General features: G+C 43.2%; 2 protein-coding genes across 7 annotated transcripts in view; one reads left to right on the top strand and one right to left on the bottom strand.

The window, feature by feature from the left end:
- ABL2 (ABL proto-oncogene 2, non-receptor tyrosine kinase) overlaps positions 1-4238 on the top strand; it is a gene marked incomplete at its 5' end in the record, with an annotated part of 85332 nt that extends 81094 nt beyond the window's left edge. For all 5 annotated transcript variants that reach the window (XM_081194320.1, XM_081194319.1, XM_081194318.1 and 2 more), the window contains one exon: positions 4008-4238. The remainder of the gene's footprint in view (positions 1-4007) is intronic.
- Positions 1446-22562, bottom strand: part of LOC308587059 (sterol O-acyltransferase 1-like) — a 32766-nt gene continuing 11649 nt past the window's right edge. Inside the window, exons 3-17 of one of the 2 annotated variants that reach the window (XR_014008191.1) lie at positions 21878-21936; positions 19354-19499; positions 19189-19248; positions 15648-15755; positions 14042-14324; positions 12700-12778; positions 12079-12160; positions 10844-10889; positions 9609-9735; positions 8227-8324; positions 6907-7005; positions 6198-6333; positions 5722-5867; positions 3295-4811; positions 1446-1997 (exon numbers count right to left, since the gene is read on the bottom strand). Coding sequence is in view for 1 of the 2 variants with exons in the window: in XM_081194441.1 (XP_081050567.1) it covers positions 4755-4811; positions 5722-5867; positions 6198-6333; positions 6907-7005; positions 8227-8324; positions 9609-9735; positions 10844-10889; positions 12079-12160; positions 12700-12778; positions 14042-14324; positions 15648-15755; positions 19189-19248; positions 19354-19499; positions 21878-21936 (1526 nt within the window). In the remaining variant the exon portion in view is untranslated. Of the gene's footprint in view, positions 4812-5721; positions 5868-6197; positions 6334-6906; positions 7006-8226; positions 8325-9608; positions 9736-10843; positions 10890-12078; positions 12161-12699; positions 12779-14041; positions 14325-15647; positions 15756-19188; positions 19249-19353; positions 19500-21877; positions 21937-22562 lie in introns of both variants that reach the window. The other variant, XM_081194441.1, reaches the window with a different exon arrangement.

Below are 22562 nucleotides of genomic sequence, written 5' to 3'. Positions count from 1 at the left end.
AAAAGAGGTGGCAGAACTGGCCAGGATCGCCTTCTTCGTTCCCTTAGAATTGGCCATGGTGCCCCTTGGAGCATAGCTGCCAACGTTTCCCGTTTTTTAAGGGAAATTCCCTTATTCCGAATAGGATTCCTCGCAAGAAAAGGGAAAAGTTGACAGCTATGCCTTGGAGAGGTACCAGAACTGAGTTCTGGGGAGTTCCAGCAGGAAAAAGGCCCGGTCTTGCCCCTTCCCTGCATTTGACAAGGCAGAGAGCATGACCCGGGTTGCTTGTGGGGCCCTCCAAGCGAGATAGGGATAAAACACGGGGTATTGCTGGGTCCTCCAGGGCTCTGCCCCACCCTGTCCCCCAAACTGCAGCGTAGGGATAGCAACACTGGAGGACACGCCAGGGTTTTGCCCTGATCTCTCCACTGCTACTCACCTCACCCTTGAAACCTGCAAAAATTATCAGCGGGTTATCTTTAACCCTTTTCACCATAGCCCACCCCCAACCTCCCATTTAGGGATAATAGGTGACTGGTTTATAAAGGCCTACTCTTCATGCTAGGTTCTGCTATGAATCCAGATGGACCCTTAGATGGGTTACATATAAAAGCATCTATCACTTCTGCCTGGAAAAGGGGAATCATAGTAGGGCAAACTCAGCCTGTTCAGTGGGCATCATGGGAGCCTACGCCTAAGGGCAAAGGTCCCTTCACTACCCCCAATATTTGAGGTGGCCACCCTCCAACCCCCAGTTGATGGGCATTCAAATTGTGTGCATGCACCATATCATGTGATCAGTTTTGCAGGGTGGGGCTTACCTGCCCCCCCCCCATTTTATTCAAGGCGGAACCCCGGTGGGCATAGAATGCTGAGTGTTTGGGGAGGGGAGCAGAGAAAGAGAAAATCGAAGGGGAAACTAAATAATGGCTGAAGCCCTGCTGGACTGGCACACTGAACAGCATGCTGCAGCATTTTCTTGCAAATCCCATGTCTCAATGCACACCACAGATGCACATACATGATCATGATGATGATGATTTAATTTTGTAGCTGACCCTTCATCCCAAAATCCCAGGGCGGTTCACAGCAGAAAAATACAAAAAGAGAATACAAAATACACCATAAAACAAAAACATAGAATGGAGAATACAGTGGTACCTCTGGTTATGTACTTAAATCGTTCCAGAGGTCCATTCTTAAGCTCATACTGTTCTTAACCTGACACCACTTTAGCTAAGGGGGCCTCCCACTGCTGCCGTGCCGTCGCCACGCAATTTCTGTTCTCATCCTGAAGCAAAAGTTCTTAACCCAAGGTACTATTTCTGGGTCAGCGGAGTCTGTAACCTGAAGTGTCTGTAACCTGAAGCGTATGTAACCCGAGGTACCACTGTACCACATTTTCAACCAGTTCGTTGTCTAGGTGCAGTACATCGAGGCTGGAATGAATGCAGGCAGACAAGTTTCATGGATAGCAAAATATATTTCAATTTCTGTAGTACAGTGTAGATCACATAATCCCTTGCAAGTAACAGAATAGGTCACAACAGACAGTTCAATACATTTTGGAATCGGTTAACAATTCTATATCCCACCATCAACAAACTTCCCTGACCCACAATGTCCTCCATATTACAAAAGATGCAAGTGAGGCTTGGGAAGACCATTCCGGTGTCAGGTACAGTTTGTCCTCTTCTCACCACCATCTGTGCAAGAAAATTTTTCCATTGCTCACTCTGAGAAAGAGGAAAACTACAGCCTTGCAATCCAGCACCTCCCAGGTTAACAGGATGCCTTGTCGCAGAGGTACAAAAGTTACAATCAGTTGTGTAGATCATTCGCAAGAGATTTGCAACCATGTTGTGCCCATTCAGTTTACATTCACAGATTCAGTCCCAAAGCATGAGGTTGATTACAATTAGTATACTGATCTTCCCACACGTCCCACTTAGAAAAAAGTACACGTATTTCCCAAAGACAACAGGATTTATTTGATAAAATTCTCAAATTATATTCTGAAGATGGAGGTTTGGGGGGGGGTTCTCTTTAAACAAGCAGCAGAAAAGGACACAATGTGATGAAAATTCTTTGGGTGGATCCCGGCCATCTTATAATGACAATTACAGTGCCATCATAGACAATTTAAAAACAAAAGCAAAAAGCTTTTTGGAATGGATGAGTCGACCATGTTAACACTGATTTAGCAATACTACAATCTGCACATATAGTTTGTAATGTTCTAGGAACAGAAATCTCTCTCACACCTCTATCTAGAACCTGCAAGTGAGTAGCCTCTAAAAACAGTGTGTTTGTTAAGGGTACTTATCAGACTCCTTCAGAGCTTACACAGGGTGTTGATCCAAATTCAGATGCTCATATTTCCTCATCTTTCTCCAAAAGTGGATACTGTTTCAGTGCATTTTTAAGTTTTGAACTAGATTAAATACTGTACTTGACGTTTGGCATCTTGAAACTACTGTTCATAATGTTCAATCCAGGTGGCACTTCCCCCAAAATCCACAAAAATTATCAATGACACACCCACCTAAGTCAAATAAACCTGGAACACATGGCTTAGCTAAATGGCAATACACTTGGGTCATATCAAAGTACTGATTAAAATTAGCACACTTATCACGTAAACTGTTTTCTGCAGCATAAATCAGAATTAAGTTTCTTTTTATTTTTTGCTGCAGTTAGATGACATGAGAAAAGCCGCCAGCACCTAGAATTTACTAGGGCACCAAATTTAGGACAATACAAAGGACAGCAGCTCAAGAACACAAAAAACTTGCATTTCCCCTATGTGCCTACGCTAGTATATAGCACTCACTCCTTTGCACTCTTAGAACATGTCAGAAATGCACTTTAGGGCGGCTGAGAGAAAAGCTCCAGATTATAGACTACACAGTGAGCAGTCAGCAATATAGGGGTATTGTTTTTCACAATGACACAGTCCCTCCTTTTGTAGCTCTAAGCACACCACCCACCCAAGGCTGTCTCACAAAGTAAACCAGCGTTTTCAGTGGAGCAGCATGATCATTGCAAGCCAACACACTCTCTAGGTTCTTCAACACAAACTGCATTTGCCCTCCAAATCGCTGCAGTAATCCTCAGTGAGGAATGCAATAAACTTAAAACTGGACATGTAGCAAAGGGCAGCATTTCGCTGCTTATAAAAGTTTAATCCACATAGCACTGTGGGGATCCCCCTGATCAAAACTGGGAGCCTATTGTTAAAGCTCCTCAGCGCTATGCCACAATCCCAATCCACATTGGGGCTCGACAGATGCTATTTATTTTCAAAAGAACTAATTGCATAAACAGCATCAGGTCCGCTTGGGTCCTTAGCTAGAGAGCAGGAACCCCCGAAGACACTGGTTCTGGATAAAATGGGAATGATACAGCCCTTAGTAGCAGACAGCACCCACTTTTGGTATAGAAAACAGTCCCACGTGTGCTCCAAGGCTTCTGGACCATGGGCCACTGTGTTCATTGCAGTGCTGCCAACAGGAAAGCAGCAAATAGCCATCCTTGGCAGAGAGAATGCAAGTTACTCACAGTGCAACATGTTTGCAATTTAAGTTGCACCTTAATTGTGGTACTTAATTTAATGCTGCCTGTTTTACTGGATCAGAAGCCAAAGGGCAAAGTGAGTCTGGTAAGGAAAAGACCAACCTTTACTGCTCATATTATTAAGAGGCTAAGTATGCAAAGGAAGATCCTACACCTAAATGGTACACTTCAGCCAGTGAAAATTTATTCAAAAGGGAGGGGGGAGGGAGGAAATAAAGCTTGAAAACAAGGCAAAAAGTTATGACGTACCTTTCGTGACACATAAGAATCAGTAATATTATCCTTCAAAGCAGAAGTTAACAGATTCCATATATCCTAGGCCAATTTACATTTCAACAACTATTTGTTGTAGCAAATTAAAGGTTGTGGATGAATCAAAACTCATATGCTTACATTAAGGCTACTTCCACGGAAAAGGGTGTAAAACATCTTACTGCTTCTCCCACCAGATATCCACAAAGTCACATACAAGTGGCAAGTGAACTTGGCCCTCCAACAGGAATGGTGTCCAGTAACACACATCTCCAGACTCAAGCCCTCCTCGCTTTGGCCGTGGTTTGGGAAAGGTAAGAAACCCCAAGTCTCTCTCCCACTCTCCTTCCCTTTTCCACACCCCAATGCAAATATCCCTCAAAGCATCTGCCTATACTTGGGATTAGGGAGGAAAGGAGGTTGGGTGGAGACAGTAAATAAAAAGCAAAGTCCGCGTTTGTGGGCCACTGGCTCCATCACATATTGTGCTGTAGCAACAAGCAAAAGAATGCATACAAATACTGCGCAAGTGTCCTGTTTCAAAAGGCGATTCGGAAGGACGGTTACGGCCAGACAGGCAAGCCTAACCCCAATCACAATACTGCCAATTTCAGACAGTTAAGAGAGAAAAGTTGTAACACATAAAAGCACTGTTTGCAATAGGCAAAAAACTTCACCGGAAATTCCTTCGCCAACCTTTCAGTAGGTTTCATGACCAGCATGGAAATGGCTCAGGTTGGAGTTGCCGAAGGAAAGAGAACCACCTGCCAAGCCACCTGCAGTCCTAGCTGCCTTGAGTGACAAAATGCCATCATTTGCCATAACTAAAGACAGTTTCCCTTTAAAAAGTCTGCAGTCGTTTTAACACGCTAGCCCAACTTGTTGTCATTGTTTAAAAGACAAGCATCTTCTGGCCTTGACGCGGAGGGATATCCCAAAGGGTGTCAGAACTTAAGATGGCAAGTCCAGGAACGCGGTTTCACATAGTCAAGGAAAGTGGGCTATAAAACACAAGAGGAACAGTAATGTTAGGCAGGAAATGCTGGGCACTTTCACTTCTGTAGAGTTATCCGTTAGCCATGTGAACAAATGCCAGTGATGAAACCAAAGTGTTTTACTTTGCTGTCTCTCAAGCCACCCAACTTGCAACAGCCAATCTAGGCAATTAGAAGTGGGGTGGGGTGGGGAAAGGCTTGCCTTTCCCTGTAAGACCCCCAAATTGGCTTTTCTTTGGGTCAGCTTCACCCAGACGCTTTAACTCTCTGAATGGCAGGTCTTCCAGGTCAAGCAGAACTGCTGTCTGTAATCCTGAAACTACAATCCTACTTGGCTCCAGCTACTATGAGGCCTCGACAGTCCAAGAACCAGACCAGAGGGTTATGCATATCCATGTGGGCTGAATTGGCACTGCATATTAAATAAGGAAAGGTAGTGGGCACTGCATATTAAATGCGGCAAAGATGTAGTGAATTCCCTCTGTTTGAACCCTGCAGATCCAAAGATGCAGAGAACACAGCAAATAGAATGAAGAAACCACTGGGCTCCGCTTAAGGCCTTTCACTCTTTTCCATTACCTTCCTCTCCCTCCCTTCTTTACTGCCCCCTTTCACCCTCTAAGAACCTTTGGCTTTCATCTCTCCAGAAGGGCAGAAACTAGCTCAGAAATTTACAGTATTCATATAAAAAGACATGGAGGAAGTTTCAAAGTTGTTGTTTTTTTGCTGACCCTGCTGCTTGTTATTCTTGTTAGAAAGAAACCTCTACGGTAGCTATTCTGGGCAGAATGCAACCTTCTAAAAATCTGAAAGAGGTTTTTGAATTTCACATTCACATCTTAGGCCTTGACTGAATAGTCCAGAATAGCAGCTCAGCTCTGTTCCTCTTATTTCCAATGACAAGTAGGATACTCACATTTTTCAAAGGGCAGTGCTTATACGCATACCATTCCAGGCTGTAGAGGGTAAGTATGACACCCTGGCCAAGGAAAAGCGTACTCCACATGAACACATTCCAAATGGGGCCCTTCCGACGGTCATTGAGAATGAAGTTGAAAACCACTGACGGAAGAAAATTAAAATGTACTCAAAATGCATGTTAATGATCATCTCATGAGACTTTGAGAAAGTCACAAATTACAGTTTGGAGCATTAGAAGTCCTTACTCCTCAGCTAAGCCAAGCAAGCCCTCTCTCCTACTCTGACCATGATCAGTCTCAGAAAATGGAGATTTAACTGGTGTCAGGAGAGGCTTCCGGGTGCAAATGCTAGGGCAGGCTGGAACACAAATCTCCTGCACCTTAGAACATTAAGTACAGATGGCAGCTAAAAGCCAAATCTCAGTATTTTCAGAAACTGCTGCTGCTGCTGAAAGATATATTTGGTACTTACTTCCAAAACACATGAAGAGGCAGAACAGGACCGGATAGAAGTAACCAAAGCAGACGGCCAAGACGTATTCGTGCACAATAGCAGAAAGAGTGAAGACCGACAGCATAGCGACTGCTTTGAATTTCTTCCCAAATAACTGGTGGTGAGAGAGAGACACAGACAAACAAGGGGAAGGGTAACTCTCTGATAGGTGAATGTATCAGACGATATCCAATTTTCAAAAACAACAGTGAACAGCTTATGATAACCACCCTTAAATTGCCCATTCACATTTATTGCACAGGGAGGGTTGTCTCCAGTGGTGGCCTTGCTCTGTCAAAAGGATTTTTACTTGCACAAAGCAGGGCAGCTCATTTTTGCTGATCCCTCCTACTCAATGGAGCCCCACAAACACTTAACGTGAGAGCTGGAACAGTGTGGGATATGGCATAGAGGGGTGAAAGTGGTGGTAGACTGGTAAAAAAAAAAGTGACTTCCCAAATACTGGATACAAACCAGACTGCGTAAGTACAAGCTTCTCTCTTTCCACCTTCTGTCAGATCTCTGTATGGGTAAAGTGACTAGGTATTTTACCTGTTGTGTAATTCACCTTTACATTAGAACTTTAATAAAATCATTTTGTGGGGGAAATGTAAAGATCTCTGCCATTCCTTCAAAAAATGACTTTCTATTAGAAAGCAAGGGAGTGCATTAAACGATGGTTGCTTACCCAAAGGAAATCTTTGTATGCATAGTAATACAGCCAGTCATGCACAACCACATTCCAGGTTCGGTAATACTTTGCATAAGATGTAGAGTTCCACCAGTCCTGCAAGAGAAGATCAGGGAAGTAAAAAGAGCAGAGACCTTAGAGTCAGTGTTTAAAACTGCAGGATCAAAGTGCCAAGTGCATTCCTGCTACTCAAGTGTTTTAGAGCAATTGGCAATACAATCTCTGTGAACACCTGGTGTACTGTTGCAATGTATAACTGAAATTCCCCAAGAGCTCATTTGCAGGCATTAAATCCTAACCTCCTCCTTCCCAAACAGCCACCCGGAGAATAAGTCACTGGTGTCCCAGTATTTGTAGCTACACTAGGTCTCCAAGGCTCAGATCCAAAATGATCAGAGCTAAATCAAATGTGACATTTTCTCTACATGAACACTAATTCAATGTAGGTGGGGTCAACCTGCAAACCACATTCAGAAAAGAGAAATATAGAGGGTAGCTGAAATTCAGAGGCCTTTTCTATCACTGTCCTCTAAACTGCTCAAACTAATCATTAATGGCCCCAAGCGGAAGCAGCAGCAGGATCAGAACACACATTTGTATGATCCCTTGGAATTATTCATTTATTTAACAACATATACTGCTTGACTAGAAATAGAACCTCTGAGCATTATACATAAGGCATTAAAACTGCCAATAAAAGTTTAAAACATCAGATAAAATCAGCAGATAAGCTAAAACATATTAAGACACATTTCAATTTCTACATGTCTGGATAGGCAAAATGTTTTTAGCAGGTGCCAAAAGAAATATAGCAACGCTTTATTGCGGACGTTTAAAGGCGCCAGTATATGCCAACACTAAAAGAAGGCTGCAGGTGAGTTCTGCTAAATAATTTATAGAATGGACATACTTTTCTTCCATGACACCATACTCAAAACTATTTACATTTGTTTAAAAGTCACAGCAAGGTTAAAATACTATCCAAAAAGCCCAGCAACAGAAATACAACACATAGCAACAAATGCTTGTGAATCAGAAAAGTCAACAGAAGAAAAGGCACAGGCTCCCTTTTTCACCAGAGGTAAAGGAATGTATTAACAGGTTGTCGAGAAGACCACAAGGATGGTATCTGATCGGCCTCTCTAGGGAGGAGAAACCTCATCAATGGCAAAATGACACACACACACGACATTTCTATCAAATGGAGCATTCCACGAACCAAGGTACACTCTAAAACTGAAAGAAAATACTTCTGTGTGTGTTGTGTTGTGTTGAGTGAGAGAGAGATATATATCATGAGCCTTGCACATCAATTACCTTGTAGAACATTCTGTCAGCAAAGCGCAGCATCTCAGCAAAAGCATTCAGCCAGCAGTGAAGGTATGCAAAAAAGACCAAGAACAGCATCAATACACCTAGAGAGCAGCGAGGAAAATATGTATTTTAGGTTAATATCATTCATAATGACATTATTACTATTTATCATAGTTGTTGCTTTTTACACCAAAGTATCTCACAAGCAACTTACATAAGAAAAATAGGACCAAAAACATTAAAATTAAATATAAAAGCAGTAACAAAACATGACCTAAAGTGTCCATGCAACAATCTATATACAGTGGTACCTCGGGTTACAGATGCTTCAGGTTACAGACGCCGCTAACTCAGAAATATTACCTTGGGTTAAGAACTTTGCTTCAGGATGAGAACCGAAATCGCACCACCGTGGCGCGGCAGCAGCGGGAGGCCCCATTAGCTAAAGTGGGGCTTCAGGTTAAGAACAGTTTCAGGTTAAGAACGGACCTCCGAAATGAATTAAGTACGTAACCAGAGGTACCACTGTATTAAAAAGCAACAAATCCTACCCACCCCACTGAAAAGTGTGAGCCTGAGAAAGGGCATGTAAATAACTGATTACCCTCCCATTAGGAACCATTGTCTGTTTTTTGACTGGCATCTAAAACAGACAATGATGGAGCCAGGCACTCTTCCCTGGGGACCGCATTCTACAAGCAGGGAGCCACCACTAAAAGGGTCCCTTTCCATGTTCCACCCTCCACTCCTCCCTAAGATATTTATGCAGTGACCAGGCTGATTCACCAGCAGAAAGGAAGCCCATCTGGTGTTGCGGTCCTGAGCCGCATGAGGATTTATAGGTCAAAACCAGCACTTTGAACTGAGTCCAGAAACTAACAACTGCTTGCATCCCCAACACAAGACTAAAAAGCAGAGTTGGATGAAGCAGGATTGCACCTTCTCCAGTCTACCAGGACTGATGTTACTAAGGAACATACTGCAAAAGGTGTTCAGAGAGAAGAGCAGTAGCTCAGGGGTAATGAGCGCATGCAAAAGGTCAATCTGCAGCATCTCCAGGTAGAGCCAGGAAATGTTCCTTGTCTGGAAACCCTGGAGATCCACTCCTGGTCAGTGTGGACGACCCTGAGCTAGATGGGCCAATGGTCTCATCAGTGTAAGGCAACTTCTCATGTTCTCTCAGAACAGTGAGATTCACACTCAGCTTAAGCTATTGCCCCAGGAACAGGTTTTCAGGAACCCTACAAGTCAGGGAACCACAAAGCTAAGATCATATATCCAACAGGCCATACACTGCCAGTTGTTGCCAATATCACCACTGTATCTGATTATTTATTTGTTGCTTAGAAAAATTCCAGAATTAAAAGGGGCACAGAAGCACTCACCTGGAAGAATAGAGTTGAAAATGCAAAGGACCAGCCCTCGTACATTTAAATTCTCCTTATAGTTCCGAAATGTAGGTATACAAAGTCTCACAAATATATAGTAAGTATAGAAGAGTGACCCAAGGACCTAGACAGGAGTAAAAACAAAAGCCCCTGATTATAAAAGTAGCACAGGAGGAATCTGTAAGAGAGAAAGCTGATCTCAGTTACCAATATGCACAGATCTAAGCTGAGTAAAGATCATACATTTAACGCACATGACATTCCCCAAAGAATCCTTAGATATGCACTTTAAAACGCCCCCAAGCTCTAATTCCCAGCACCCTTAATAAACTGCAGTTCCCAAGATTCTTTGTGGGGGGAGCCATGTGCTTTAAATGTCCGGTGTGTATGCAGCCGTAGGCAACAGCTGACCCAAAGGTTTCAGTGCCAATATGATAGTCTGTGCTTATTTCAGATCAACGGCATTCCACGTGGGCTCCACCATGTGCAGAATTACTATGCCAGCAGTTGGGAGGCCTGGGTAGGTGCGCTGCTGGCATGTGTATATGTGGAGGGGCCCAGGTGGAACACCTGCTTTACTGACAGCAGCTGCCGTGGTAGCGGTTTCATTGTCCTGCAAGGAGCAGGTCCCACGAGTAGAGACTGATTAACAGACTATCTTTTTATCCAAGATTCGTCCTTTGAACTTTTAGGATATGTGACACTGCACGGCTAGCCCAGCCCAGGGAAGGACTACATCTCCATTTGAGAAATACGATTGTGCTTGAACTTAGCTGATCTGCTCCACTCGGCAAAATAAAAAATACAATATACAGATGCTGAACTGTTCATAATTTTATAAGCTTAGGAAAATGTTCACGGTTGATAAGAAGACTAGCACACAGACATTGGTTACAAGTTGGTTTAGGAAGGCTTGTTTAGAACTATTACATCCTGTCTTCAGAGAAACGAAACTGTTTTATTTATCTTATAATGGGTAGGTGTGTTTGTCATTAGTTTAGGGGTAATTATTCATTCAGCGATCCAAATCTAAGGGAATAGGATACAATTCAGAAATTTTCAGAAAGCATTGTCTCTATTTCTTAGTGCCAAAATAAAAATAATTAATACAGGCTTGTGCACTCCAGTAGGCTAGTACATATTTTTATGAACCAGTAACTCTTATCAGCTTTCAAGGCTGTATAATTATCTGCAGAAACACAGGAATCCCAAAAGGAAGAGAAATATCTAACCTGTGCAAACTTGGTAGCTACATAGCTCCATCTTATTGTAGGATTTCTGAAAAGAAAAAGAAATCACAGTCATTACATCTAAATCAAGAAAGGAGCTTGCTTGGCATCAACTGAAACCTAATTTGTGAGAATTTTGAATTACTTTGAATTACTTTCCATGATAAAAGCAATTAATAAGTGCAATAAAAAATAACAGCAAAGCTGATGTAGTCTGCAGTAAACACAATCCAATTTCTATTCCAGAACAGCAAATATTTAAAGTAAGAAAGTCTGTTTGCTGGTTATGATTTTGCTCAAATGGCATGCTTTACTAAATGTGCAGCTGCACTATTATTTTTTTAACAGTTCGTTATTTTGCATGAAGAAGGAGAGGAGTAGTTGAGGGCAACAGGATATACAGACTGCAGAATGTGGAATACCATGAAAAATAGAAAGACAACCCCGTACTGTATAACACAGGAACTTCTACAAAGGAACTCTAGAACCTTATATATAAAAACCCCATCAAAACCCATGAAGTGTAGAATATCTTAAAGCCAAAATGGTCAGACTCAGCACCTGTCTTTGGAACCAGAAGCAAAAAGCTCTGGTGTGCTCAAAAGAGATATGCAGTGAACCAATGCATTTTGGATCCTACTAGGCCTGCTCCGGGAAAATTCAGAGAAACAAATGGTTGTCTTCAACTAACCTTTACTCAGAGAAGACCCACTGAAATTCAGGACCATGAGTTAAGTTAGAGACCCAGCAGTGGGTAGGGCCAGAGGCAAAAGTGGGTAGTGCAATAGATAGAGAGGCTCAGAGGCCAGTGGTGTAGCGTGGGTTGCCTGGGGCCGTGCGGAGAGGTTGGGTGGGACGGAGGGAAACACATTCAACTGCCTAATACTATCCGCATCACCCAGGAGACATAAGAAGAGTCGTTCTATGGTCTGGAGAGGTCACTCTGGTTCGCATGGAGAAGCTGTTTTCAATGGACCCCAGCGACAGAATGTGCAGTTATACTGAGGCTGCCCTGAGTGTTAAACTTTTGCATCCATAACAATTTTGCGCTCAGGGCAACTGTGACTGTGACCCCACCATGCTACGCCACTGCAGAGGACTGCACCTGCCCCCTGGGCCTGAGGTTCCCAACCTGTGTGTTATGCCCTCCATTATGAAGCATGCATCCAGTCCAACCTCACCATCACAATGGCTATAAGAACTGCCAAGTCACAATGGAGCAACTACATTGACATTACCGGGGATAGGCATCTCTGTAAATAAGGGTGGGAGCAAAGAGGAAATACAGGTACTGGGAAACTTTAGGAACTTGGACGGTGTCTGAAAAAGCAGAAGGGAGAGAGTCGTTTAGTACCAGATAATGCCACACAGTAAAAAATAAACCCACAGTGTTCCATCCTATTTTCTATGGGTCTCAAACTGTTCATTAATGCTTGAGTTTAGCAGTAATAAATTTATACAATTTCTCAGTCCAAGGAGATGGTTTGTATGCCATTCTTATTCTACTTTTTTTTTTTTTTTACAATGAGTAAGGCAAGTCTGTGACAAGCCCCTCATCTCTAGCCCACCCCAGGTTTAACGCCCTCCCACCCCAAATAAGCCCCCTATTGTCAGAGCACTTTCCTGTGTTCCACTAAACCCAGGATTCTCTTATATCCTTTGCAAGATGTTATGCTATTCCAATAAGCATTAGAAGACTGACAAGTTGCATGGTATTGGTAATCTTGCAAAACATGGGGAGGCCCATACACACATTCTTCTGAACTAGAATTGTCTCCATGTCACAGAACCCAACCCTCAGAGGGGAGGGTGCCTTCATCCCCACAGCTGTACAATTATTGTAGAAAACAGTCACTTACTTGTCTTCTGTGGTGTAAAGGAAAGTATTCGAGGAGCATTCTCCCTAATGAAAGAGTAGCCTTTCATCAGCAGACGCACCTAAAGGAGTGGAGTAACACATAAAATGTACTTGACATCTTGCAATTAAGCGAGAGTTGGTCCAGAAGGATACCATAGTCAATAGTATAAAAAGCTGCTGAGAGATTGAGTAAGATAACCAAGAGTCACAGTTCCCCTGCACCTCTATTGGTAAAGGTGAAAAGGATCTAGGAGTCTTGGTGGACTACAAGCTTAACATGAGTCAACAGTGTGCGGCAGCAGCAAAAAAAGCTAATGCTATTCTAGGCTGCATCAACGAAAGTATAAGGTCTTGATCAAGGGAAGTAATAGTAGCACTCTTTTCTGCCTTGGTCAGACCACAACAGGAATACTGTTTCCAATTCTGGGCACCACAATTTAGGCAGGATATTGACAAGCTGGAATGTGTGCAGAGGAGGGTAACTAAGGTGATCAAAGGTCTAGAAGCCAAGCTGTATGAGGAACGGTTGAAGGAGCTGGGTTTGTTTAGCCTGGAGGTATGATATGATAGCCATCTTCAAATATCTCAAGGGCTTTCACATGGAAGATGGAGCTAGTTCGTTTTTTTCCTGCCCTGGAGGGCAGGACTTGAACCAATGGGTTCAAGTTACAAGAAAGGAGTTTCGGACTAAACATCAGAAAAAACTTTCTGACAATAAGAGCTACTTGATGGTGGAATGGTCTCCCTTAGGAGGTTGTGCCATCTCTTTCCATGAAGGCTTTAAGGCAGACATCTGTCATGGATGCTTTAGCTAAGATTCCTGCATTTCAGGGGGTTGGGCTAGATGACCCTTGGGGTCCCATCCAACTCTACAATTCTCTGAGCAGGGAGACCAAAGCAGATTCAGTCTCAAACAAGGTCAGCACCCAGAATGCAAGAGGTCGAGAGAATCGGTATCCTCCAAGAATGCTTCCAGTTGTACTGGCATTGCTCTCTCCATCACTGTGCTCAAAAAGAGGGTGTTTGCAGCAAGTTATTAGTGGTTTAAACCATCAGCGTATCTGAAAACAGAAGTACCTACTCGACCTTAAGAATTATGGTGCATTTCTTTTTGCATCTGACCATTTCTAACACCCTCAGGCTCAATCTCTTGGAAAAAATGAAAACTTGTCACCGTTAATATTTCCCCAAGTCAGTCAGAAGCAAAAGTAGAATGTGTACACAAAATTACAGGTTAGCTAAGGACTCAAATCCTGGCATTTAGCAGCATTTTGCTAATTCAAGCTTTGTGAAATGACCTTTAGCTACATCCACAAGAAACTAGCTCTCCACATGAAACTCACCTGCTCAAGTATCACTATGAAAGCAGAGGCTGGTGGTAAATTGTAGGCGACGGCTATGTAAGCTGGTCCCACTCCAAGCCCAAATATCTGGAAGATCGTGAAGAGACCCCCAAATAAAGCGGAGCGGATTGTCTTGTGGGAGGAACTATGGTAGCCCTGGGCCCACAGCAGGAAGAGCCCATAGGGCACAGTCAGGGTGGACAGGAACATGTAAAGCCAAGTGGAAAAAACGACAGAAGATTTGCCAAAAGCGTAGACCAGGAGATCAAACTCCAGCACCAACCTTCAAAAGAGATTCAACAGCACAAAAAAGTTAATTCATATACTTGGGTTAAAATATATATTCCATCAGGTAAAATCAGAAACAGCTAAGGAATTCTATAATGAAAGTTGAGGTAATTTTAATCTGTTTTTGTATTCTAAGTTTTGCATGTTTTAGAGTATGGTTGTGATTTTTTAAATGATTTTCTTGTTTTATCATTTCGTAAACCGCTTTGAGGTTCCTTTTAGAATCAGGCAGTGTATAAATCTTATGAAACAAATACTGAACTTAAGTATACACCCTAAGGTTTTATACTGCACAGAACACAGAGATACAGACAGATACAACCCCTACAGAGATCCAGGACCCCTTGGATAAGCACACGCATGTGGGAAAACTTGTAGTTATTGTGGCATAGCCTGCAGCCCTTCAGTTAGAACTGGGAGGGCTCCACATCTTCCAAGAATTTGGATGCAGAACTTGGATTTTAAGTGCTGCTTGATTTTGACCAATGACTCAGAAACTACAACTAATCCAGAATGCAGCAGCTAGACTGGTGACTGGCTCCTAGTACGTTTCCGAGAACAATTCAAAGTGTTGGTGCTGACCTTTAAAGCCCTAAATGCCCTCAGCCCAGAATATCTGAAGGAGCATCTCTACCCCCCATTGTTCAGCCTGGACATTGAGGTCCACCTCCGAGGGTCTTCTGGTGGTTGCCTCACTGCAGGAAGTGAAGTCACAGGGAACCAGGCAGAGGGCCTTCTCGGAAGTGGCACCCTCCCTGGGGAACACCCTCCCATCCGTGGTCAAGGAGATAAAGAACTATACAACTTTTAGAAGACACCTGAAGGCCACACCGTATCAGGAAGGTTTTAATGTTTGGTGTTTTCCTATGTGCTGTAATCCACTCAGAGTGGCTGGGGAAACTCAGGCAGATGGGTGAGGTATTATCATCATCTGAATGCCTGAAGGGTTTCTTCAAATAAAACACTGGGGCTTATATTGAACGCAACTCTAAATAAGCAGCCCATCACTGCAAGGATTCCCTCTTGTGCAACAGGACTCTCTACACCCCCTCCACCTGCCTGTATCCAAACAAAGCAAAACGTTTTCATTGGTTCAAATATTAAATGTGCAAGGAGATTAAGGGCCACTATCTGAACGATAATCTTGGTCATTTGATTGCCCTTTTTACCCACTGCAGTCTTTTTATTTGCATATATTGCTTGTTTTATGTCGCTATGGCCGTTGGCTAATGCGAATAAAGTTTATCTTATCTATTAAATGTCTCAAGTCCAACACACAGAAAACAAACTCCAGCTGATCCCTTCAATGTTTTCCTACCTTCCTTCATCAATAAAGTCTACTATGAGGGTGCTGAGAATGAACAAGATGAGGAGAGCGATGAACATGTGATATATGGTCCGGATGTGTTCCACTTCAAATAGCTCACTGAGGAAAAAAAGTATATGAAATACATTAGAACATTTCACTTTGACAACAAACTCCCCTCAATCTAGATGCAAGTCCAGGACTTCCAGTGGTTAAATTTAGGAGTTGAGAGTTTTTCCACCTTCAAATGTAATGTGGGAGCACTCTCAGTGTACAATTTCTCTGAATATTTTCTACAAAATCCATCTGTCAGCATACATAGGACCATCACCATTTGGGGGGGGGGGGTTTAACCGTGGGAAGAAGTGCAGCTGTATAGGACAAGGAGATTCTAGAATTGTTTCGAACCAGCAGGCTGAATGCTTTGATTCCCCCAACCCCCATGGGCCATTCTGACAGATGGGGGGGGGGGAGAAACATTCAACTCTGAATCATCTGCCATAACCAGGACATCAGGGCAAGTCTTTTCCTTTGCCCGTACAGTTTGAAATCAAAACTGGGACAAGGCATTGCAGGCACCAATGGTCAACTGTGCCAGCAAACCCAGTTTCCTGTGCCTGCGTGGTTTGAAATCAAACCACGTAAGCAAAGGCACAGGAATTCGTTGGCACTGCCAATCAGCTGATTGGTGGTGCCAGCAAACCTGCTTTCAGTAGGGAACTGCATCTTTACCTATCCCACAGGTCGACCTGGTTTGGGGAAGGTGGCCTTGCAGGTCAAATTAGGATGCCTGAGCAGGCCAGAAGCTCCACAGAGCTGCTCTAGACCTCACTTCACACAGACATTCTGCCATTTTGCACCGACTGAAGCCTTTTGTAATCTCCACTCCATGCTATGTAAATATTAGGATCTCAGAGGTTTACAGTGCTTTTTATTCATTTATTATTCAATTGATAATCCCACCTGGCCTCCAAAGGAGCCCTGGAGAACACAGGACTGTATCATATCCAAGTCTGAACCTACATGGGCCAAGGCACCATTACGTCATGGCTTCTCCTAGGCAGTATATAAAAGAAATGAGAAACCTATATTGTTGGTTGATGGTTCCACATTTCATACACCAAAGTAACTAGGATCATGACAAGCCTTGTGTTGAGGAACACTTTGCAGGAGAGACAGAAAATCTCTCTGTGGCACACAGGCACATATTTGTGGAGTACAACCCACTGGAAAATTCTCCTGCTCAGATGAATGGAAGCTGCACAAGAGCAGTTCTTCCTCAGCCTCTAATGTGGGGCTTGCACAGGAGAACTTCCTAGTGGATTATGCACCACGGGTCACAAGAAGCTGTCTCCCACTGTGTTGCCCTTGTCTCACATCCCAGAGGATAGGGAGTTTGGGTTCAACAGTTCCTCATACAATTATTCTCTATATTTAGCAAAAGGGAATTTGGAAAAGTAAGTAATTCAACAGGAAGTCAAGAAGAACTTAACAATTTCCCAAATGGGAGCTGCATGTTTACAGCTTGCAAAGCGTTTTTTAAAGTCTCCAATACTGTTTTGGTATTTTATGTGGAACACTATGCCTGTGGGAAAATGACACAAGTTAACACTAAACCCACTGCATTTTATACAAAGATTCACAACCTTCACCTAAAGTAGGCGTAGCAAACATGGTGCCCTCCACACTACAACTCCCATCATCCCTGACCACTGGCTATGTTGTCTGGGGCTGATGGGAGATGCAGTCCAGCATCATCTAGACCAGGCTTCCTCAACCTTGGCCCTCCAGATGTTTTGAGACTACAATTCCCATCATCCCTGACCACTGGTCCTGCTAGCTAGGGATCATGGGAGTTGTAGGCCAAAAAACATCTGGAGGGCCGAGGTTGAGGAAGCCTGATCTAGAGGGCACCATATTGGCTGCCCCTAACTTAAAGAATAGAGGCTTGGAGTTTTACTGACATATTGGGGGTGAAGGAAATAAAATTTAAACTGCAAAATACATTCTGGATTAACATGGCGAAGTCTGGTTTTGTAGCAAGAATTGGTTTGTGTATTCCATATTTTATTAACAAGATCTAAATAAAAATACACTAAAAAGAGAAAGAAAGAAAGAAAGAAAGAAAGAAAGAAAGAAAGAAGCCCAAATGAACGGCCGGCAGAAACAACAGTTTTGGATCAGGAACGCCCAAACAATTGCCAGTACAGTCGTACCTTGGTTCTCGAACAGAATGCGTTCTGGGAGTTCGTTCGACTCCTGGAACCAGTTGAAAACCAAGGCACAACTTCTGATTTGCTGCAGGAGCGTCCTGCACCCAATCGGAAGCCATGCCAGACGCTCAGCTTCCAAAAAAGTCTGAAAACTGGAATGCTCACTTCCGGGTTTTGATTGTTTGGGAGCCAATTGGTTCAGGAGCCAAGGCATTTGAGATCCACCGTAAGACTGTATTGGAAATTTTGTTCCCAAATCAACAAAATATATTGGTAGGCATCTTCTGGAACAAAACAACAACCTGATAGGACCAGTGGCGTAGCGTGGGGGTTGCAGGGGGGCCGGCCGCACCGGGCACAACATCTGGGGGTTAGGGGGCGCAAATCCACGGGTTAGGGGGCGCAAATTACTTGCCTTGCCCCGGGTGCTGACAACCCACTCTACGCCACTGGATAGGACCTTCAACTGAGCCAAGTAAAACAACCAATAACGTTCTTATCTACCAGAGTTGCAACAAGGCACATCTTAATGCTCATCTAGACCTTGAGCTTGTGTGCTGCAGGACAGTGTCCCTGAAATGTGATGGATTTCAAGAATGGAGGGGCAACTGGCATTCTGCTCCCAAAGAAAACAGACAAAACTGAAGTGCTTTTCAGCAACAATTCTAGCAGACTGGTTTGCTTAGAGCTGGAGTTCCAAGTATGGATAATTCTAACTAGTATCTGCTCTTCCTCCCAGACTCCTCAAGCAGTAGTACCAAAGTTTAATGTTACATATTTGCATTTGCATATAAAGCTCTTGCTACACCTTGGAAGAGGAACTCAGGGACAGATGGCCTCCAGAAGGTCCTGGGTCCAGCCTCCAGTTTAAAAGGATCAGGTGAACTGCCATGGGAAAGGCCACTGCAATAAGCACTGGAAAGCCACTGCCAGTCAGAGTAGAAAATTATGGGCTAGATGGACAGACCAGCCTGGTTCTGTTAGGGCACCTGTTTGCTAATTGTGAAGCCCTTACTACTAGATAGGCGCAAAACTTTACTGGAGAAGCAGACCGCCCATGAGGAGGCTAGATTGCTTAGCAAGACACTTCTGGTCTGTAGATCAGTTTCTACAGAACAAAACAGCCATATCCATGTCAGAATCTGGGATGTGCAATAGCCAATTGACTGGAACACTTAAAAAGATTAGGAATACCTGCTTTCAGTCTACACAGTATAAAAATGGATGGGATCCACTGGGAGGAAGAAGCAAGATATGGAGATAAGCCACCCACTGGATGAAGGCAATTTTAACTTTAGCAAGGGCACTAGTGAAATTTACAATCTGATTAACATACTCACTCCAAGACAGACTTTCTAGCAACAAAAACTTTTCCATGTTCTGGAGGTGCTCTTGATCCTCTGTGAAAAGAACAAATATTCAGCAGAGTAGTTGTAGTTTTTTTAAAAAAGAAAGAGAAAACAACAAATGGACTCTGCTTCAGATTCAGCCAAGAACCAACATACTTGCTTTTGAAGCCACCGTCTTTCTCTGAGCACGCGGCTGAGAAGGCAGAGGGCGAAGACTCAAGCTGCACGGACTTTGCAATCAAGCCATTCACGAATTCTGTAAAGTGGCTGTCGATTCGCTGCATGAAAGCTGGCTTCATTTGCTGATAAAATTTGGAGGAAGGAAGGAATAGGAAAGAGAACACCTTAAGTATAATTGTTAAGTATTGCCTATAATTTGCCTGCTAAAATGGCATGTTACTCTTTACCTTCAAATGCAAGGCTGACTTCCTAACACCATGCTAACAACAAATCATGAACGTGTCTCATTTCCTGACAACTGACGACATATTCTCGGACCCCAGTCAAAGTCACGGCCAGTGGGGACAATGGTCAGCGCTGATAGGACTTCCTAGTCCAGCAACATCTGGTTCCCTATTCCTGGTTTAAACCACCTATCAGCAGCTCCCCAAGAATGTGGAAGCAAAGTAGCCAACTGCAGAGCTTTTCTAAGAAAATCATAGTTAGCCTAGCTGCCTCCCATCTTGCTTACAAATAAACTCACTCAACATATCTGACAGAAATCTGACCAGAAAACTGACTTGTTCTGCAGGGGCTTTTTGTTTTGTTTTTGTTATACTAGTCAAATACCAACCGTATGCAAAACACATTCTATTAGTCTATTAAATTAAAGGAAAGCTGACAAGTCCAAGAACAGGATATAAGAAGGCACCATGGTCACCCACAAAATGCTCAGTTCTGGTTAACTCCCCACCATACACACAAAGATTCTTTAAAAATGAACAGCTAACCGTTTAATGAAGTTGCTTCAGAGGTGGCGCCCTGGCTAGCAGAACCCAACAAAAAGGGGCAAGGGGCAAGGGCAGCAACAGTAGAGAGGAATACTCTTGTACTTCCAGAGTTATTAAAAAACAGAAGCTGTGATGGCTAACATTAGGCAAGAAGAGCAAACAAGTGTGATAGTGTGGTAGGAAGTTTTTGGGCTGCTTTGCTTAGCGCAGGGTGTTCACAAAGCACAGGGTGTTTTGTTTGTTTGTTTACAAATTAAAGGGCTGATTGAACTGCCATTGCCGCTCCACACAGTCAACGAAGAATGATGCCAAGAGACAGTGAAAAATAAACAAAGAGAAAGAACCAAGAGAAGGGAAAGCAAGCTACAGGGTTTCTGCTGCACAGGGCAAACAGCACCTGAGCAACAAGAGAGTTCTTGCTTTCCATGTAGTCCTGGGAATTTGCCTGGGGAATGAGGTCACCTGCTGTTATCCATTCACATATTGCAGACACAGCCCCAAGAGGAAAGGACTGTGTGTACTTTGCGGCTCCTTTTCCTTGAGGCAGCTGATATGCAGGCAAGACCTGTTGGGCTTCACTGCTGCCCCACCTGAAACTAGGAACATGGATCTTTCTCTCCTCTATCTGCTCACTTCAAGGAAAAAGTTGGTAGGTGGATAAGCCGATTCCCAGGGAAGCTTCTCCACCATCCTCCCACTAATTAATTCCTGAAAAGTTCAAAGACTCAAAAGGGTATACCCAGCAATAGTTCCAGAGCCACATGTGAATCCTCCCTACAGTCCAAAGCAGTAGCATGCCGGAACAGCCTAATCGCACAGCCTTCCAGTCCCAGTTTACCAAAACATGGATATGCAGCTATTGTGGCTCTAGCTGCACTAAATATGAGCAGCAATGCTTTGGCTAGTGATGGATAGCCAGTCTGTGAGACTTTCTTCTTCTTAAAATAAAAGACTTTTATTTTTCACATACAACAGCAAATATCTGAGAACTTATCTGCTTTCTCATGCACTCACAATTCTCTTTTGTCCTGCTTTTTCTTTTAATGCAATTAAACACACATTTCTCTCTCAAGATTTCTAAATGCATTTTGATATGCTTTCTTAGCGAAGAGCTGGAATATTTGAGAAAGGTGGAAGTGGGTGAATGGTTTAAGTTTCAATCTGGCCAGGAGGTGCAGATCAGGTTGTTATTGTTGGCATCCATCTGTCTCAAGAGACAATGGAGTATGCCTCCAGGGATCAAACCAAATCAGGTTATTCATACTGGAATTCACAAAGAATGAATACCTTAAGCATCCCACTTGGTAACAGACTAGAGGAGGAAAGCATCCTAGCTGCCTCCTGTGCCCTACAACAGCAGCTGAAGGTTTCTACGGCATCAGAGAAAAGCATGAACATTTGAAGGGTTGGGGATAATAAAAGTACAAAGGACTGTAATGGTTCAAATAAAATAAAATGTCAGAAGCCCTAGTTTTGATATTCTCAGGAAGCATGATTAGATAGTTTAAAAGAGCTCACAGGAAAGTGAGCATTGTTTACGATTTCTGCATTTGAGGAAATCTTTCAGCAGTCCCAGACTTAGTGACTCCCAATTTACAGGATTTGGGATTTCTAACAGTCCCATAATATGCATAGATCCATCACAGATGGGAGGTTTGTGGGTTTTTTTTTTTGCTATCTAGGGATTCCTCCTCGTCAACTCATATTAACTACAATTCAGACAGGTTTACCTCAGCCTCCACCAAAAGTTGCATCTTTCGAGTGACCAAATGGTCAATGTCAACACGACCTAAGAGAAAAAAACAAATTGTTATTGTAATGTAAATGATAAAGACAATAAATACTGGGTATACGTTTTCCACAAGTATGAAAGGCAAAACAGGAAAAGTATGGAAACTGGAAAGTTAAAGTACCGTAAATACTCGAGTATAAGCCGATATTTTCAGCACATTTTTTATGCTGAAAAAGCCCCCCTCGGCTTATACTCGAGTGAGGCGGGTGGCGGCGAAGGGACGAGCAGCCCGAAAGGAGCCCTTTCAGGCTGCTTGTTCAAGTCAATAAGCTTTTCTCAGTTTTTTGTGCTAAAATTAGGTGCCTTGGCTTATACTCGAGTATATACGGTATTTTAAAATCAGTGCTGCAAGTAAGTCCACAAAAGTTACTAGCCCCCAAAACTTTCACTTATTTACCTGCCCAGATGTACCTGTATTAGTTGTCCGCTACTGACCAAAAGGAAATATGTACAACCTATTCCAATTTCCAAGGATTCCCTTCCTGGAGTGCATTAAAACTGTAGTTAATTGCGGCAGATCATTTAAACATATCTACCCAAATACTAAAAAAACCCAGGAGGTGCTAGGGAGAAGGTTTCTAGTTTGGCCACCTGCCAGACATCTGTAGGATTCAACCGTCCAT

The sequence above is a fragment of the Podarcis bocagei genome, assembly GCF_964188305.1.
Source record: "Podarcis bocagei genome assembly, chromosome: 5".
In the NCBI taxonomy this organism is placed as follows: Eukaryota; Metazoa; Chordata; class Lepidosauria; order Squamata; family Lacertidae; genus Podarcis; species Podarcis bocagei.
The sequence above is the reverse complement of the archived record's forward strand: the minus strand, read 5'-3'. Positions and strand labels throughout refer to the sequence as shown.